Source organism: Manis pentadactyla, chromosome 10 (genome assembly GCF_030020395.1).
Source record: "Manis pentadactyla isolate mManPen7 chromosome 10, mManPen7.hap1, whole genome shotgun sequence".
In the NCBI taxonomy this organism is placed as follows: Eukaryota; Metazoa; Chordata; class Mammalia; order Pholidota; family Manidae; genus Manis; species Manis pentadactyla.
Window position 1 is genome coordinate 69,356,920 of NC_080028.1, and position 18,750 is coordinate 69,375,669.

Genomic DNA, 18,750 nt, shown 5'->3' on the forward strand with positions numbered 1-18,750 from the left:
CAATAATTGGACAGTGAACCCCTTGGGAATACAAACTATTCTGTAGACACATACTATATATAACCAGGTGCACATGCCGAATCTCAGAATTATAGAAAGAAAAGGGCTTGCTTTAAACACGAATGTGATTTCAACAAGTGAACTAAACTAAACTAAATAGAAAGATCCAACGTTACCACCCTTTTCTCTTCTGAGTTGGTAGGGACTGAATGTGGCACATTAATGGCCCACCAGTATTCTAATAACTAGAATATATTCTAATACAGCTAGACAGTGTGTATTAAAGGGCCAATTGGAATTGGTTAATTTTCTAATTTTAAAGTTCCCCCACTTTTCATTCTTCCTTTTTCATGTGAAGAAGCTGAGGTCGGAGAGTTTCAGTGACTGGCTCAAACCCACCTGGTGTTCTGGATATTAAAGCTGTCAAGAGAAATTTATTTCCCAGAAGCATTTTTGAACTTGGTGGTTAACCCTAAAGGCTGTCCAAACCTCCTCATATTAACTGGGTCAAACTTTTTAGAAAATGAGTCTGGTTATCAGAGGTTGCTGAGGTTTCAACAGCAAACCATTTTTAAAGCAGCTGCTCTCCTGGGTGATAATGATTTCATTAATGAAATGCATTTCATCATTCACACTGTGGTCACATTATGCCTTTAATAAAGAACCCTTGAAAGAATGTTTATTATGGGATTTGCATTTCATTGTGAGGGTAGAGATGTTGGACACCTCGGTAGCCCGTTGGTCAGGCAGTCCCTCTGTCTGCTCCTCTCTGGACCTCTACTCCTAGAGATTTACAAGATCATCAGTAACCCAAATAAACCCTGTGAGCTCCCACAATAGTCAGAGAAGCAGGACAGAGATGAAGAGGATTAGGGAGTGAGATCCTTCAGAGCTCACTAGATTAGGAGGGTTCCCTTATACTTAAGCTATTCTTTGATTCATGCCGAAGACAAGCTCATTCATTCATTCAGCAAACATTTCAAGAGTTCTTCTTTTCTGGAAGAAAGGGTTATGCAAGAAGTGTCATATTTTATACTGCAAATTTAATTGCAGATGCACTGCAGACATGTGCCTCACACAGAGGCCCTGCATAAATCCTGGAGAGAATCAGGGAGCTCTGTGGGAATATCCATCCATTATTTACCCAAAGAGCTATTGGGTCTGGAATCGGGGGAGGCGGCAAGACACTGGGCCTAAACTGAAGAAATGACTTGTTTAGGGTAATGTGACCAGTTCAAAAGGAAAAAGATGTCTGGGATAATGTTTTTAATGCCAAAAGCAGAATCAAATATAACAGCAGATGCTATTTATCACCTAAATGTGAGGCTCAGAGCTGGAGGCAGGCCACCAAATAGAAGGTTTCTGCAGCTCCATTGGCACAGACGCCCTCAGTCTCTCTCTCCTAGGAAACAGCCTTCATCTCTCCCTAGTAATATTTGAGTCTATTTGAACATGCTTAGGATGCATATGCTATGTAAACACACATTATAGAAAAGAGGGAACCTGGGATCATAGATGAGGACTGAGTTGTGTGCAGAAATTCAACATGAAATGTGGGACTGGTATGTAAGGCTGTATGAAGCTTGGCATTTAGAAAAGCGTGTGTCAGTCTGCACAACCTAGGCCCTTGTTATAAATTGGGTTCAACCCCTCTTTGGATGATCGCATCTGGAAGTTCCAGGAGATCAGAGAACATAAGTTCCTAAAGGTAGACTCCTGGTCCAAATGCTTACTTAGTTCCTAGTGTGTGGCTGGCTCTCTGCTGGGCTCCAATGCACTCCTCTGGGGAATCTGATGCTGGCAGACCATGGTTACTGTGAGCATCAGAGCCATGCCACAGTGTCTGTGCTATGGCTTCCAGGGTTACACTATAATGGAAATAGATTTCTTCCTGGAATCGATCAGCAAGTGTCTCTCAGTCCATCTCTAACACGGGGCTTGGCAGCGGGGGAAGAAAACGAAATGAGCAGTTGGGAATCAAAGAAAGCACATGGTTTGTGGGTCTTGCACCTGCCCAGAGTTTGCTTCCATCCTACAGAAGTCTTCCATGAGTGATCTGTTTGGGAGCCACGTCACCGTCAGGGTCATGCATGATACATGCCCTCATGCAGGAGTGGGAGCGGGGTGTGCACTGAAGGAGGACCAGGGCTGTGGGACAGTGGCGAGAGCACAGGCTCCTGGTTCAAGTCTCAGCTCTGTGGGCCGGGGGCTGCTTCATTTGGGCCAAGGTAAGTTTTAGTCCCCTTGAGTCTCGGTTTCCTAACCTGACCATTGGGATAACAGTTGTGCTTTCCCTTCTGGGTCGTCATGAGAAAATGAAACAGAGTGTATTAAAGGGCCAAAGCATTTAAAAACTCAGCAGTGGGTCCAGGCTGCCCACTGCATCCCAAAGAGCAGAGACTGCCAAGATGGGAATGCTGCGCCTCGCAAGATGGATACAGGCGTGGATGAGGAGTGTTAGCCACCTACAGGCAAAGCACCTCGAGACAGAGTGCCCTGGATTCTGTGTCTAGGTTCCCTGAGGGTTCCCTAGGGCACATGGAGGATGACAGAGGGGCCAGGGGGTCAGTGGGACCAGATAGCGTCCAGGCAAGCTCTGCTCTGTAGGAAGTAGCCCCACACGTGCCCCTCTCCCACCCACCCTGCCCCACATGGCAAGGTAGGACTTGATCTGAGTCAGAGAGAAAGTGGCTGAGGAGCTCTGGTCCTTAGTCACTTGGGCTCCAGATAGAAACAAAGAGAGAAATGTTGAGAGATAGAGATGATGGATAGATCTAAGAAGAAAGAGAAAGACAGAAACGGAAGAAGAAAAATGTTGGATGACAGAGGTCTGGAAGGAAGAGGGAGGGAGAGGAGAGAGAAGCGAAGCAGCGCTTACCGACCGCCTTCAAGGAGGCATACTTATTGAGCTCTTTGCCGGGTGGCTGCTGATCATAGGGGTTGGAGATCTGACCCAGGCTGGGGTACGAATGCGGATGGCCCATCTGCTGCAGCAAAGGGGAGGTGGGCACTGCGTTGTTCATCTGGGTGGTGTCTGCAAGCAAAGACAGTGGGAGATGGTCACAGATAGGGCAGGACCTTTTACCCGCCCCCACCATCACCACATCCCTGGAGACCAAACTTCCCACCCTTGGGGATGAGACAGGAACAATGGCAGAGGTTGTGCAGATACCGGGAACCCACTCCACACTTATTATCGGAGAACAGCTGAGGATGGATGGGTAAAGGGCAAACGGAGGTGCCTAGAACTTTCCACCTCCCCTCTAAATTAACATAAGTTCCTGTCACTATGGAAGCTCTTTTTGTTATCAAAACAATATTTGTACAAAAAGATGATCAACGTCAGTAATAATCAAGGAAATGCAAATCAGAACAGCAATGAAAAGCCCTTTTCTTTGTCAAGAGATTGGAAAGCATTAAAAGCATTGAAGGACACCAGTACTGGCCAAGATGTTGGAGATGGGGCAGTCTTATAAATGGATGGTGGATGCTGATCTGGTATATTTGCAGAAAGGAATCTGGCAGTGTGTATTGAAATTTAAGGTGCATGTACATGTTGGCCAAATAATATCACTTTTAGGGATTGAGACTTCAGAAATATAAGCATCAGAATATAAGAATATCCCTTCAGAATCATTTTTTTGCACCATTGTTTGTAAAGTGAAACACACAGACACAGAGAAACAACCTGAACTCCTATCAATAAGGGAATTATTAAATAAATTATTGCATAACTATATCATATGCATAATATGTACATACATTGATGGACTATCATGCAGCTGTAAGAAAAAAATGAGTTAAAAATCAGTTAATTCTATACATGTCAAATCGGATAGTTTATGGTTTGTATGTTAAGGGGAAATAAGCAAACGTCCAAGTAATGCGAATAACATAGTATTTTTGGGAAGAAAGGAAAACCTATGCACAGTTTTGTGTGCTAGGGTTTGCAAAGACAAGAAGAAATAAGTAAAGACATGAACTGAATATTGGCTACTCAGAGGGAATGGGATTCATGGGGAGAGAGGTTCGGCAAGGTTTCTCTGAGGAACTGTTCTTCAAGTTGAGATCTGGAGAACTAGATGCCAGGGAAGTACAGTGGGAGGTGGAGGGTGGGGGGAGGGTGTCCCAGGCAGAGGGTACAGCACTGGCAGCGGCCTTGAAGTTGGAGGGAATGCTGCGCTCTCACAAACTGAAAGACTGCCAAGGTTGGCTGGAGAACAGTCTGGGGGAAGTAGATTGAGGTGGGGCTGGAGAGGTTGGCAGGACCCAGGGGATCTTGTAAGGTTTCCATCTTCACCCTGAGAGTAATGGGATGATGGCAAGAGTGAAAGAGGAGACAGGGAGTCCAGGAGAGTTCATGTGGCTGTTTAGGCAGGACATACAGGTTCTTTCCAGGTTCATGGAGCACACGTGTGGATCCCGATAAACATGGCAGTAGATGCCAGTGGTGCCCAGCACATGCACCAGCAAAGGCACCTATTTGCCAGCTGCTAACTCACAGCTGCCCTAGAATCCAGAAAATTGTTCTGGGCTGACAAGTCACCACCCTGGACTGAAAACTCTTCATGTACCTCACCCTCAACCCCTGGGGTGGTTGGCAACCAATGCCCAGCTGATACTGAGGTACAGAGACCAGCCCCTTGCCTCAAGGTGGGGGTAACTTTATGGAACAATGGATTCTGGAGCTCCCATGGACTGGGACAAGTTCAGAGCAGGAGTCGTAAACTTTTCTGTAAAGAGAAAGATTATAAATAGTTTAGGTTTGGCAGGTCATGCAGTCTCTGTTACAACTACTCAACTATGCCCTTGTAGGAAGAAAGCAGACATAGACATTATGTAAATGAATGGGTGTGGCCATGCTAATAAAACTTTATTCACAAAAACCAGTGGCTGCCGGATTTGGTCCAAGGGCCCTAGTTTGACAACTCCTCGTCTAGACTTTATTTGAGACTGAGAACCCATCCTCGTGGGGCCCCTTTATCTTTCTCAGTTTGTTTCCCTCACAACCTTAGAGGTGTGTGTGTGTGTGTGTGTGTATGTGTGTGTGTGTGTGTGTGTGTGTGTGTGTGTGTGTGTGTGTGTATGTGTGTGTTTTACCTGAAGAGCACTCCCTCTGAGTCTCATGCACCTGAGCCCCTCTCTAAAATGCTGCTTCTAGACAATTCAACCCATGACATGCATGGAATACATTTGGCTTTACAAACCAATCAACCCAAATGGAAAAACGGTGAATAGGTGAATACCACAGCTGAGACACAGAGATAAGGAAAGTATTTTTATCACCACACATGCATGGGCCATCACACAAACCCAACTCTCTAATGGGAATGTCACTAGACAGAAGCCAAGTAACACAGTCCCTTAGCCTGCTTCTGAAGAGGTGAGCATATCTTTCGGCCAAGATTGCTTTTTGGCTGAGATTTAGCTGGGGTGGGAGAGACCCAAGATTATAGTGGAAAAAGTGTTGCATAAAATATAGCTTTCATTGTAGCCCAGACGCAAGGTGCTCTGAAGTTTTCCTCTCAAGAGCAATCTACTGGGGAGGTCTGCCTGCTTCCTCTGGACAAGTGCATTTTTGTGCCTAAATGTTGGTCCAGTGGGAAGAGGTTTATTGTGTGTTCTCATTGTTTGCAGCTCTGTGGGGTTTTTTTTTTCATGATATATGATAAAAAATATATGATACAAATACCTGATTTTTTTTTATATATTCAGAACTACCACTTCCTTTGGCACACTGCTGCATCCCATTTGAGTCATAGATGAGCTGAGCTTCATGGTAACTGTCTTAGTTTGGATTTTCCCAGAAGATGTCACAGACATAAGGACTCAAGTACAAGCATATTTGGGAGGGGATCTCAGAAAATACTGCTAGAAAAGGAGGGAGGGAGGGAGACAGGGAAGAGAAAGGAGCAGATAAAGAGGGCAATGCTAAGCAAGGAGCACCTTAATCCTACTCTGGAATTCTGGTAAATGGTATTGAATGCATGTCTCAGAATTCTGTCACCAATGGGACAGGAGCACCTTAGTATTTACACACCAACTCCCACCAGTCATTAATTGAGAGCTGCTTTGGGAGACAGTAATTCCTCAGTGCTTGCAACCCACCAAGTTCACTGTGAAGTAGCTCTGGTGGCCAGAGAGACTCTTACTCAGATATAAGAGGTGGCAGTTGTAAATCAGACCAATAATTCACCCCTCTGGACACAGATGTGAGCATGTGATCCAAATCAGACCAATCACAACATCTCCTTCTTCTCACAGTGATTGGGCCAGAAGCAAGCCTGTGATCTAGGCTGGGCCAATCAGAGCTCTTCCCTGAATTTTTCTATCTGGAACCTTTGGGATTAAGAAGCTAGGAGGCCATGAATTGAAGTGAGTTTGAACCTACTTATGAGAAAAATTGTTCTTCACTGTGTGGGAATAAGGACAACAAAAGAGAAGCAGAGGAGATAGGGAAGAAGCCCCTTTCTAATAACTTAATATGCTTTTGGGTCCCTTACTGTTGCTTGCAGCGTAGGCTTCTGACTTGTACAATAGTTGCCTGGATTCCCTGTGGGAAACTGTAGCTGACCAGAAGGGAGGCTGCTCATGGGGCTATGAGGCAAGGCCAGTGGATTGTGTCAAGATACAAAAAGCCTTGTCCCTGGGTTTTCTACAGAGATTCAGTAGAAATTTGAAATAGCAATTGCCTTAGTAGTGCATAGAAAATGCCCAATGAATGTCATAATGGCAGGCCTTTTTTTTTTCTTTCTGGAAATAAACCGCAAATACTAGCCTATTTAGTTAAAAGGCAGACACCTTTTGAGCACCTCATCCAGCGTGATCGCTTCTCCAGTCTTTGCTCCCCCAAGCCCCAGATCCCACCCACTGTGCTCAAATCTGTTTCCAGGATTGCCAAGAGAAATGCCAAACACTTTATTAACAGGAAAAGAATCTGTAGAGATGTTCCTCCCCACTTGGGACAGCCTTTTTTATTATTAAACAGGATATTTAATATGCCATTACTGGATGATTCCTCCCAAGACCTGAGCTACATTAAGGGCAAAGAGTAGTTACTTAATATAAGTGGGCATGACCAAGAGGGCCCGCCAAAGTGACCCTCACAAAAGAAGAGACGTGGCCGCCCCCAAGTCACATCCCTGCCTTCACATTCCAAACCACAGGATGCAAATTTCTGGCAGTTTTAGAGAGTCATTTTGTGCTAGCTTCCAGGCACTGCATATTCAGAAATACTGAAATCCAGTCTCATGATAACAATCAAGAATTATTAAACAGACATTTGTGACTGGGTTTTTTAAATGTTATTTTCATTTTACTGAACAGGAAGATGGACCAGACTTGGCAACCCAGTTTTTCTGTGAATTTTCTACAAATATATCCACATAAGGAGAAGAAACAAAAGTGTAGATGGGAAGTAAGCCCAGATTGGCATCCCTGAAAAATAGAATAAGGTGAATGAAGATTAAAGAGTGTGTGAGATGTGGGTTATAATCTGCAAGTCCTGTCCTTGTCAACTGAGAGAAGAAATATAGAGCTAGATAGATAGATATGTATGTATGTGTATATATATAGTATGTATATGTGTATATGCATATGTATTTTTATGTATATATGTACACATACCCATTCACATATTTGATGGATCTGTCTATCTATCCAGCTATCTAGCTATCATTTCCTTAGCACAGTCATGACTGAGAGAATCCAGTCCGACCAACAATGGGTTGCCCCAAGGAGGATGGTTTCTCTTCTAGACACACCTCGGCTCCAGAGATATCTTACACAGTTCACCTCTGTAGAAAGTACTTCCTGTCTAATGCCACAAGAAAACTTTCTCTGCCTCATTCAAATTTTGCAACTCATTCTGACCCTTAGCAACAACTAATGAGGACTGGATGTTCTCTGGAGCCGCATTCTTTCAAGACCCTGGGTCAACCAACAAGAAGTTGAAGAAGTCACCGTGCTCTCCTTTCTAGGATAGAAAAGGGACCTCCTATTTGACAACGGTTTTCAAGGAAAGTTAAAGTACAATTACTCTAATTGGAAACATCTGGCAGACTTACCCCAAGGTAACCACTGTGTAAGTACCATTATTATGAGGTATATCTTAGTCACTTAGCAGAGAAATGAAATGAATGCAATTTAAATAGGGTCAATTAAGGTAAAAACGTTCAGCCACAAACACGGGGATGATGCTCTGGGTTTCTCGGTGCAGAAGAGACAAGTAACAACTAGACTGGTTTGGCTCATCGTGAAGGAAAGGTGACAATAGCAAGTCTTTCAAGACATATCACGAGGAAGAATAGGACAGAAAGGCACAAGATGGTCAAATTGTGTTGTTTCGTGGAGCCTATATAAAGTGCCAGCCACTTAGTAAAGAACCTCAGATACTATCTCCTTTAATCCCCATTTCAACCCTAGAAGGCACTGGTATAGCAACAGTACATCTTTTTAATTTATTTTTTTAAATGCAATGTAGTTGATATACAATGTTATACTGGCTTCAAGAATGCAACATAGTAATTTGACAATTATCTACATTATTCAATGCTCACCTCAATTAGCATAGTTACTATCTATGAACACAGAAAGATATGACAGTATTATGGACTCTGTTCTCTATGCTGTACTTTCATCCCCATGACTAATTTATATTATAATTGGAATTTTTATACCTCTTTATCCCCTTCACCTATTTCACTCACCCACCCTAATCCTTCCCCCATGACAACAACCAGTCTTCTCTGTGCCTATTTCTGTTTTGTTTTGTTTTCTTTAGATTTCACATATAAGTGAAATTAAATAAACTCTATTGTAGAACACTTTTAGATTTACAGGAATACTGCAAAGCTAGCACAGAGAGCTCTCATATATCCCAGACCCAGTTTCCTCTCCTACCAACATCTTACATTGGTGTGGTACATTTGTTAACAATTAATGAGCCAACAGTGATATATTACGATGAACTATAGTCCACACTTAATTCAGGTTTCTTTAGTTTTTACCTAATGTCCTTTTTTGTGTTCCAGAATCCCATCCATTTGCCACATTAAATTTAATCATGTTTCCTTAGCTTTCTCTTGACTTGACAGTTTCTCAGATTTTCCTTGTTTTTGATGACTTTGGCAGTTTGGATAAATGCTGGTCTGGTAGTTTGTAGAATGGCCCTCAACTAGGATCTGCCTGATGTTTTTCCCATTACCAGACTGGGGTTATGGATGTGGTGGGGAGAACCATGGGGATGAAGTGACATTTTCATGATAACCTATCAAGGATACATACTATGAACTGATCACTGCTGATGCTAACCTTTATCACTGCCTGACGGAGTGTTTGTCAAGTTTCCCTACTGTACAGTTACTCTATTTCCCCCTCTTTCTTTACCACATTCTTTGGAAGGAAGTTATTACACACAACCACACTTAGAGGTGGCCAGCTATACTCCACCTGGAGTATAGAGTACCTACATAAATTATTTGGAAGTCTCCTTCATGGGAGATTTGTCTCTTCTTTCCCATTTAATTATTCATTTCATCACTTTTTAAAGGGTGTACACTTTAATGTGGGTAAATAGTCTGCACACATGGGTATGCATTTTATACTTTGAGTTATTGACCAATATGATTTTACCTTGTTCTTTTACTCAAATTGTTCCACATTTGGCCACTGGAAACTCTTTCAGTTGGCTTCTATGTCCTTTTTTTCTCTTTGAGAATTTCCTTACTTTCTGGCAATGCAAGGTACTCCAGGCTCATTGTGTATATTTCATGCCTCATCCTAGAATGAGCCATTTCTCCAAGGAGCCCTGGAGAAGGTAGGAGAAACCAAGATCTGGGTGCTAGGTGTGCTCGCAGCTTGCAGTCCTTCTCAGCCAACAGAGTAAGGAAATCTATGTGTGCATCCTAACTTTTACATATACACATATCAATAAATATTTATGTATGGAGCCATCTGTATCTATATTAAACATGAATTCCCCCTGATATCTCCAGCTCTAACCCGTTATCACACGGATCCTTCCAACCTCCTCTCATTGCTCATTTGCAACCTCCCACCCCAATAATGAGAAACCTGGCACGCATCACCCACCAACCATTTACTAAGTTGTTTAATTCCAGTATACATGTCTAGTAATATCAGAATTGTTAAGCCATATTTCCATGGGAAACACATTTATCAACTAGAGCACAGCATTAAGGACAATGTCTTTTGCAAGTTATTAATGTGTTTCTCTCTTTCATCTTTCTGAGTACATGAGCTTTGCTCTAGATGGCCCATGGCATCTGTATGTCTGAGTAAGGCTGGGAATTAGAATTTATTACAGAAGGAATGATGATGATGACATTGATTAATGAGAAAGAAGGTGAAGACACACATACACATAATAAACACAGAGAGAGGTGTTATTAGGTGCTGGGCACTATTTCATATGTGAACTTATCTAATCATCCCAAGAATACCTATGAGATACTATTATTAACTTCATTTTGCAGAAGAGAAAATCAAGGCACAGACAGGTTTGTAACATGCCCAAACAAGTAAACCCTTGGACAGATCCATACCTTTTTGACTCTTCTTTGAACATACTGTTATATCCAGAGAACAAGCCCAAAGTCACACCACTTACAAGTGGGAGAGCCATGCTTTGGACCTGGCAACCTGTCTCTAGAATTCATGCAATGCTCATAGGCACTTCTTACTGCCTCTTAGGGAGTTAAATTCAAATTCCTGATACCCACAAAGTGCTTTTGCATCAAGACAATAATATAGTAAAATCACGCTGTTGATTTTGGAAGTGTTTTTACTCAATTCCTTTATCTCCACTCTTGAGCATAGTAAGAATTAGGCTTGGTTGGCAAGACCAGAGTTTTTGGCAAGGGGTTCTGGAGTGGAAAAGGGATGGGAAGCCTGATTCTTCTGATTCTGGGAAACTGTGAGGATGAAAAGAGAGAGAGTTGAGCGAGACTGAGATCATGTCACTCAGCTTCCCCTCGTTGCTCTTCAGACCTAGGTGGAGAGAGGAATGCTGGATGACAAGGTGAGAGAAACTCCTAGGGCAGGGACCTCTTGTCTCCCTCTGCTGTTTGGTACTCTGGGAGGAATCCACGGGGAAGAAGCTCTGAGCTGTCAGGGGGTACCTGCAGCAGTTAAGAAACAGTGGTATGGTCTGAGCACAAGATTGTCTAGTTGGCATTCCTCGATGACTCTGATAGACCGGACGGCCTGAGAGCAGGATCCTGCCCCTGAACCTCTCATGGTGGAGCAGTGGGTCTCCTCTCTCCCCTAAGCAGGTGGTTAACAAGGCCGACTCAGACAAAGCCCATATACTCAGAAAGGCCAAACAGAAAAGCACATTCATCATGTAAACAATGTACTCCTATTTCTCTAAGTATTACACTCCTCTTTTCCAGATCAGGAAACCAAAGCTCAGAGGGGCTGAGGCACTTTCCCAAAGTCACACAGCATGATAGTAACTCTCAGCATTTGATCCCAGGTTTTTGTCTCTTAGCAAAATTGGTATTTCCTCCACTACGTTAGGCTGCTCCTAGCATGGACCAGGAAGAAACTGGAGGCTCAGCATTGAGTTTCCTCTAGGGAGAGAGAGACTTCTATCTTGAGTACCTTCCTTCTTATAAAATTTCTCACCCAGACAAGTAAACTGTTGACCAGACCTATGCCTTTTTGCTTCCTCTTTTAACCAGAGAATAGAACTTACTCTTATATCCAAAGAACAAGCAGGCCTCCCCAATCCTGAGAATCCCCTACTGCCTTGTGGAACCCACCTGTGCTCTGACCTCTCCAACTGGACTCATTCTTCCATCCCTCCTCACATATTTGAGCATCCACAGTGTGCCAGGCACTGTGCTTAGCAGACAGGTGCCAGCTCTTGCACCACTTACTAACTAGAGGCATGCCAAACATCTTCTCAAAACTCTTACAGCGCTTGCAAGGTTGCCTGGCTCTTGAGGCCATGTTGGCCCTGCCCATGGTCCTTCTCCACTCCCACTCATTCCAACACACTCTCTGTGCCCCACGATGTAGCCTTATAATCACTCCCCCCACAACACACACAACACCATCCCAGAGAACACAATGCAGTAGGAGTGGAGTTTTAAGCCAGTCATTTCCAGATTCAAATTCTGGCTCTTCCATTTTCCAGGGGTACCTTTGGATGTGTTAGAAAGCCTTTCTGAGCCTTTCTTTGAGCTCTAAAACGGGGACCCTAACAGCTATTCATGGGGTTACTGTGAAGTTTGGAAACTGCATGTACCCAGTGCTCAGCCTCACACCTGAAAGGCGGTAAGCCTCCGACATACTGTAGTTAAAGTTTTCTTGCCTCCAATCATGCAGGGAAGCAAGACAACATGCTGGGTGGCCATGAGAGGAGGGTGTTAGTTTTCCACAAGGCCCTCTCTGGACTCAGAATTCTTGGGCATATTCCAGATTATTCAGTTGTCCCAGAACCCAGCACATGAGAGGGACCAGGCAGGAGACGTTCCTGCAGGAGCCAGTTACACTGGTAATTTTCTTCACAACATAACAAGAGAATAGACATTCAGAAATTACAACAGAGCTCTGGATTTTAGCTCTGTTTTCCTTACTATCCTTTCCCAACCTTTAGACTTAGCATCATTTTTAACAGAAAAACCTGAAAATTATAGTTTGAAACACCATGTAGATCTTTCTCTGGCCACAAGCAAGCAAGCAAAAAAAAAAAAAAAAAATCACATCCAACTCAAAATTACCCTGAATTTGCCAAAGGAGAACATAGCAAGCTAGGCTCTCTCTCTCACAAGAAAAGGTTTATGGAGAAAGAAAAATTAAATCCATTTTATTGAATCTTGGTTCCTAGGGACCAGCAGGGATTTCCAATGGAGAAAAAATGCACATATACTCTTGTAAAACCTTTGGCAAATGAGACATTTATTTGTGTTGCCCGAGGGTTTCTAACTGTAAGCATGCAAAAAAAATTTTTTTGACCATTTAGGATGGGAATATTGTGAAACTGGAGTTCTTAAATATTTACTTAATGTTCACTTCCAACCAGTTTTTACGCAGGCTCTGGGGGACAGAGATTTATTTCATGTCTCGGGCTGCGCTCCAAGGAGATGACAGTCTGGGAGGGGAGGTAGACCAAGAATGACACAGGTGAGGCAGAGGACCCTTAACATCAGCGTGGTTCGTCTATGAGGCAGCGAAACACAGAGCCCTGTGCAGGCCCAAGGGAGAGAGTCCCTAACCCTATTCTAGAAGGTGGAAGACCTTTTTCATCTACATTTTAAATAAGAGAGACCATCAAAGACAGTGGCAAGAAGAGGAGGGCCATTTTAATTTGAACTGGCTTTGTGTGTATATTTAAGAAACTATCATTCCTGGGTTTCACTTCTGAAACAGGACCTCTGTCAGGGGGCTTAACTCAGCATTGATGGCTCAGCATCATCACCATTAAGACCTAAGGTTGTTTTACGCTCACAGCTGCCATTTCCCCAGCTCCATGAGAGGCTGTAACCCTGGATGTCTGCCCCCATCAGGAGGCCAGAGCACTAAGGCAGCTGAGTTTCTGCTCCTTTGCTTCTCCTCCCAAGTCCTCCTCTGCATTTCATTGTTTTACATAGTTTTCTTTCCCCTCCATCGTGATTCATCTGTTTTATCAGTCAGTCCTCTCAGTCCCTACTGTGTCTCCTCTGAATGTGTTGTGGGATTAGAACCTAGCTACCTAAGCTTGTCAGAACAAATTGGAAAGGAACAATTAACCAAATGCAAAAATACTATTTTCTTCTGCAAAACGCTCTCCTTGTTTTCTATGTCTTTTCCCAAGCCAGCTCTGAATCATCTTTCCAGTATCAGCTTAAACTTTATGCCCTCTGAGGGACCTCCCTAGGCCCCTCACTCCTAAACACTCGTGCGGCTCTCTGCATCCAATTGCTGGGGAGGCTGTAATGAAGCCCTGTGGACTGGGGGGCTTTGTAAAAAATGTATTTAGATATTTTATTTTTATGTTTTTATTGAAGTATAGTCTGTATACAATATTGGTACCAAGTATACAACACACAGTGATTGGACAGTTATCTACATTATTAAATGCTCACCCCAACGGACGTAGTGTAGTTCAATGCAGAAAGATGTTACAGACCTATTGACTATATTCTCTATGCTGTACATTCATCCCCGTGACTAATCTATATTATGATTGAGATTTTGTGCCTCTTTATCCCCTTCACCTACCACACCAACCCCTCCCCCATGGTAACCACCTTTGGGGGTCTTTAACAGCAGAAATGTATCATCTCACGGCTTTGGGAGCTAGATGTCCAAGATCACAGTGTCAGCAAAGCTAGTTCCTTCTGAGGGTTAAGGGAGGATCTCTTCTTGGCCTGTAGATGCGGGAGCCCAGGCTCTGCCTTCCTGTTCACACCATGTTCTCCTTGGGTGCATATCTGTGTCCAAATTCCTCTTCTGATATGGACAGCAGTTAGAGTGGATGAGGACTCCCCTTCCCCAGTATGACCTCATCCTAACTAATTACATCGGTAACGACCTTCCTCCCAAATAAGGTCACATTCTGAGATACTGAGCACTAGGACTTCAACATATCAATTTGGCAGGGATGTACTTCAACCCTTTTCACTGCCCTTACTTCCCCTTTTGTCCACATGAACATTTTTATTTACTTCCAGTGCCTGTTTGCCTGCACCCCTGAAGTCAGGAGATATGTTCAGCTCCTAGCATGCAACTGAATTCTAATTAATACCAGAAAGGATGAGAAAAAAAGAACATTTCTCAGGCACCTGCTACGTGACAGGCAGTATGCAAGGAGCTTTACCTAAAAGTCAGCTATTTCTCTAAGAGAAATGTTTGAACACATTGGCGAAGCAAGAGCCACACTCATTGCTCTGAAATTTGCTTTTGCGTTTTGGAGTGAGCCCACAGTGGGTAAGTGTTTTGTTTATGGATGATGTGATGCCTGAGACAGCAGATGAGAACAATGAGAAAGCAAAGCATATAACAAATGAGAAAACTGGGCTCAGCTTAACCGAACACGAAATCAAATACATACACTGTATTACCAAGTACACATACTGCTCAGGCGTGTGTCCTGCAGAGGATTACCACAGCACGCATACCTCATGGAGGGAGGATGAAATGTGTCCTATGTCACATCTCTAGTAAAGACCATTCTAAGCAGGGGTTGGAGGACCCTGTAGACAGCCCCATATCAGGAATTTTTCAGTATGCGCAAAAAGGCCTTTAATCAGTTCCCACTTGGGTAAACTCAAAATCCGTCCCATGTACCAGGTCCTGTTTGACCCCGCAGCTGCCCACCTCTCCAGCTCCTTGCTCCCTATGAGTCTCTGCCCACCCCAGCTGTACTAGCTCTCGTTTGGACCCTCAAATGCACACGTCATTCCCCTGCTCAGAGTCTTCTCTCATCCCTTCTTTTGTTTAGAATGCTCTCTGTCCTCCTGGTTTCCCATTCATCTTTTTGGGCTCTGCTTGTATCTATTTGTTCAGACAAGGCACTCTTGAGCCTCTTCCCCCATATAAGGCTGACCGTCCTGCTCTAGTAACAATGGTAATAATAGTAACAACAATAATAATCATAACAGTACTCTGTTTTCCCTTCTGTAATCTCAGTTCACAAAATCTGCTTACTTGAATGATTATTTAATTGATACTTATCTCTTACACTAAATGTGCAGTGAGCACATCTTGCTTACTGGTTTAACGCCAGCACCCAGCACAATGTCTGGTCCATGGTACCAGCACAACACATATTTCTGGATGAAGAAAATGAATTAATACTGACTTCAAGGGTTCCAAATGTCACTCTGATGGACTCATGACTCCACCAGGGGTCTCCTGAAGCAGGAATAACTTTGCCTCTGAAAAGGAGACCCTTCCCCAAATGAGCAAAAGGAGACTGTTCCCCAAATGTGCACCCTGAGATATGGAATTCTTCATTCTGTGTAGTGCTGTGTGGTGTTGATGATTCTGAATCCATAAGGATGTCTCAGCCTGTTTTCTGTTTCCAAACATTTGATTGCTTGGGATCTCATTGGATCCGTTTATTTATTTATTAATTTATTTTACCTTGAGGACACAGATCAGCCTATAGATAGACTGCATCTGGGGTAGTATCCTCCACCCCTTGTCCAAACTTCTGTGACCTGGTTCCATGTGTTTATTTAATAGATTCCCCTTCATTACTTGAAAAAGAAGGGAGGAGCAATGTGGGTCTGCTTGGGTGTGAGTCTTGGTTCTGCCTTTTAGCAGCTATGAACTTTGAGTAAATGTCTTAACATCTCTGACTGTTTCCCCAGCTAAGAAATAGTGATGATCATAGTACCTATCTTATAATGGCATTGTGAGAGCAAAATAAGATAAAACTGTTAAAGATATTTATGCCTAGCACTAGTCAGCACTCAATGGATATCAGGAAGTTGTTATTGTTATGGAAATATCTGGACACTCAAAGTCTCCAAAGTCAACAACTGAGGGAGAAATAGTTTCTATTCTCAGACCACCTTATAATTAATATCAGGCTTCTCTAGAATGACTGATACTATTACTGAAAAGAGAAGCAAAGATAAGCTAGGTGGTCTCTGAGAAACTGTACCTGGTTGTAGATCAAGCTCACTAATGTTTGGTCGCCACTTCATCATTTCATGCTCTCTGGGCAACATTGCTGGGCCCTAATGTGGTTTTTCTCTAAGGCCTTGTAGACCTTTAACTGGAGGCTGGCCTCTGTGTTCCCCATTTCCCGGGCCCTGGCCAAGACCAAGGCACAGGGGTGGGAAGTTGTGTGTTGCTGGTGCAGGGCGGGCTCCCCCAGCATCTCGGAGAGTTAGATGACTCTGCCAAATAGCCAAGTGATTAAATGTTGAAGACTATAAATGAGGCTCATCTCTCAGTCCTGGGCAGGCACCAGCTCCATCTATCATGCCAGGAGCCTAGAGGGGGATCGGAGGAAGCAAGCTGTGAAGATTGAGGCCCAAGAGAGAGGCAGAAGCTTCCTCAGGAGATTGTACAGCTTTGTACCTTGAAGACTCCCCAGTCCCTTGAAATATTTTACAGATGAAAACACAAAAAAATGAAAGAAAAAAAACCCAAAACTAAGACCTAAAGTGGTGGTGGACTTGGCCAAGGTTACTCAACAAATGTGTACTAATGCCAGGATGAGCATCAACTCCATATTCTGTACTACTTCTCTCTCTGCACAGACATACCCAACTCAACTTGCACCTAACCCATGAGTGGAGGAGATGCTCTGAGCACTTGAGAATGAAACATTCCAATTCTCTTCACTATGCTTGCATTTGTTCTTCAAGTTCAAGCATGGTTTTCCCTATACAGAACCTCAGAATAGACCTGATCACATTTATTCATTCATTCAATAGTTGGTTTTGGAGTGCCTCTATATGCAAAGCATCATCTAGGCACTGGGAATACATTAATGAAAAAATGGACTTAGCTCCTGCCTCTGGGAGTTCATAATCTAGTGGGCAAGACAGAATTAAGCAAAAAGAAAATCATATGAATGGATATATATACATACATACTTACAAACTATGTCAGTTTCTTAAATAAAAAGTGTTGGGTCCTAGCTGTGCCTAATTCATATGCCAAGGGACACTATGAAGAACTGACTGCCCTGTTTTCCCCACATTCTTCTTGTCATACAGGGGACCTCGTCCCTGGGCAGATGACCACAGGGCAGCCGGAGTCTCAACGGAGAGTTTGCACAATGAAATCAGACAACAAAAGAGTCAGAAGTCAGGTTTTTGAGCTTCCAAACACAGCATTGTTAGGGATGAGCATTTGCTGAGCTAGTTCTCTGTTTGTGGTCCAGAAGAGAGAAGGAATTCTGGGCTAAAGGAAGGAAGAAGTTAGATAGGAGAGTAATTGCGTGGATCATCATGGACAGAGTTCTGCGTGCTGCCCATGGTAGAAACAAAATGCAGATCTCCGCACCTCAGACCCCCAAGTACATGTGAGACCTTGGCCCTGGGTGAGAGATGTTCCAGCTGGGGGTCTGAGCAGGCAGAAGCAACTGCAGATTCTATGCTAATCAGGCTCTCCCCAGTCAGCAAATAAGGAGGCTCCCTAGCCTTGGGTCCTCAAACACCACAGGCCGGCAAACAGTCTATAATTGGAATCATGTGCCCTGCCCAGCCTCGGAGTAACCACATGGATGAATAAAGCTGAGTCAACATCATGGCTTAGTTATTGTCTTAAAAAGCGATTAAACGCAGGAAGAAGAGAAGAGATGTGGGTGATCCAAGAGCTGCAGCCCCTAAGGCCATTATCTGTCTTGAGCCTCAGCCCACCCTCCCACCCACTCCTCCATGTGAGGTTATATTATAACAATAAGCCTGCAATTATATTTTACTTGGGAAAAAAAAAAATAGGGCTGAGTCAAAAAGCCATCTCACAGATGTAAATGACACTGCTAGTTATGTAAATGGTGGGGGGCTGAGTCTCAGGCTGAATCCAGAATCCCCATGGGGGGTCCATGCCCTTGGCTCTGCCTGGCTGCGCTGGGCTGGGTCTCTACTGTGTGAGTAGCACCTGGCCTTGGCTGGCTTAAGACCCCCACCCTACCCCCTGCCCTGGACACAAGAGGTAGTGATTAAGATCTGAGCTCTGAAAAGTGACAGTGCAACTTTGGACAGACCTTGAGGATGGAGATACACAGGAGCAGGCATGGCATGGTCCATACAACTCAGGTCAAAGGAGAAAAAGGGC

At 43.7% G+C, this 18,750-nt stretch overlaps 1 protein-coding gene across 2 annotated transcripts in view; it reads right to left on the bottom strand.

Annotated features, from left to right (window-relative positions):
• SHISA9 (shisa family member 9) overlaps window positions 1–18,750 on the bottom strand; it is a 252,236-nt gene that overhangs the window by 19,254 nt on the left and 214,232 nt on the right. For both annotated transcript variants that reach the window (XM_036917849.2, XM_036917850.2), the window contains exon 3: window positions 2,879–3,034. In XM_036917849.2, the coding sequence (XP_036773744.2) occupies window positions 2,879–3,034 (156 nt within the window). The remainder of the gene's footprint in view (window positions 1–2,878; window positions 3,035–18,750) is intronic.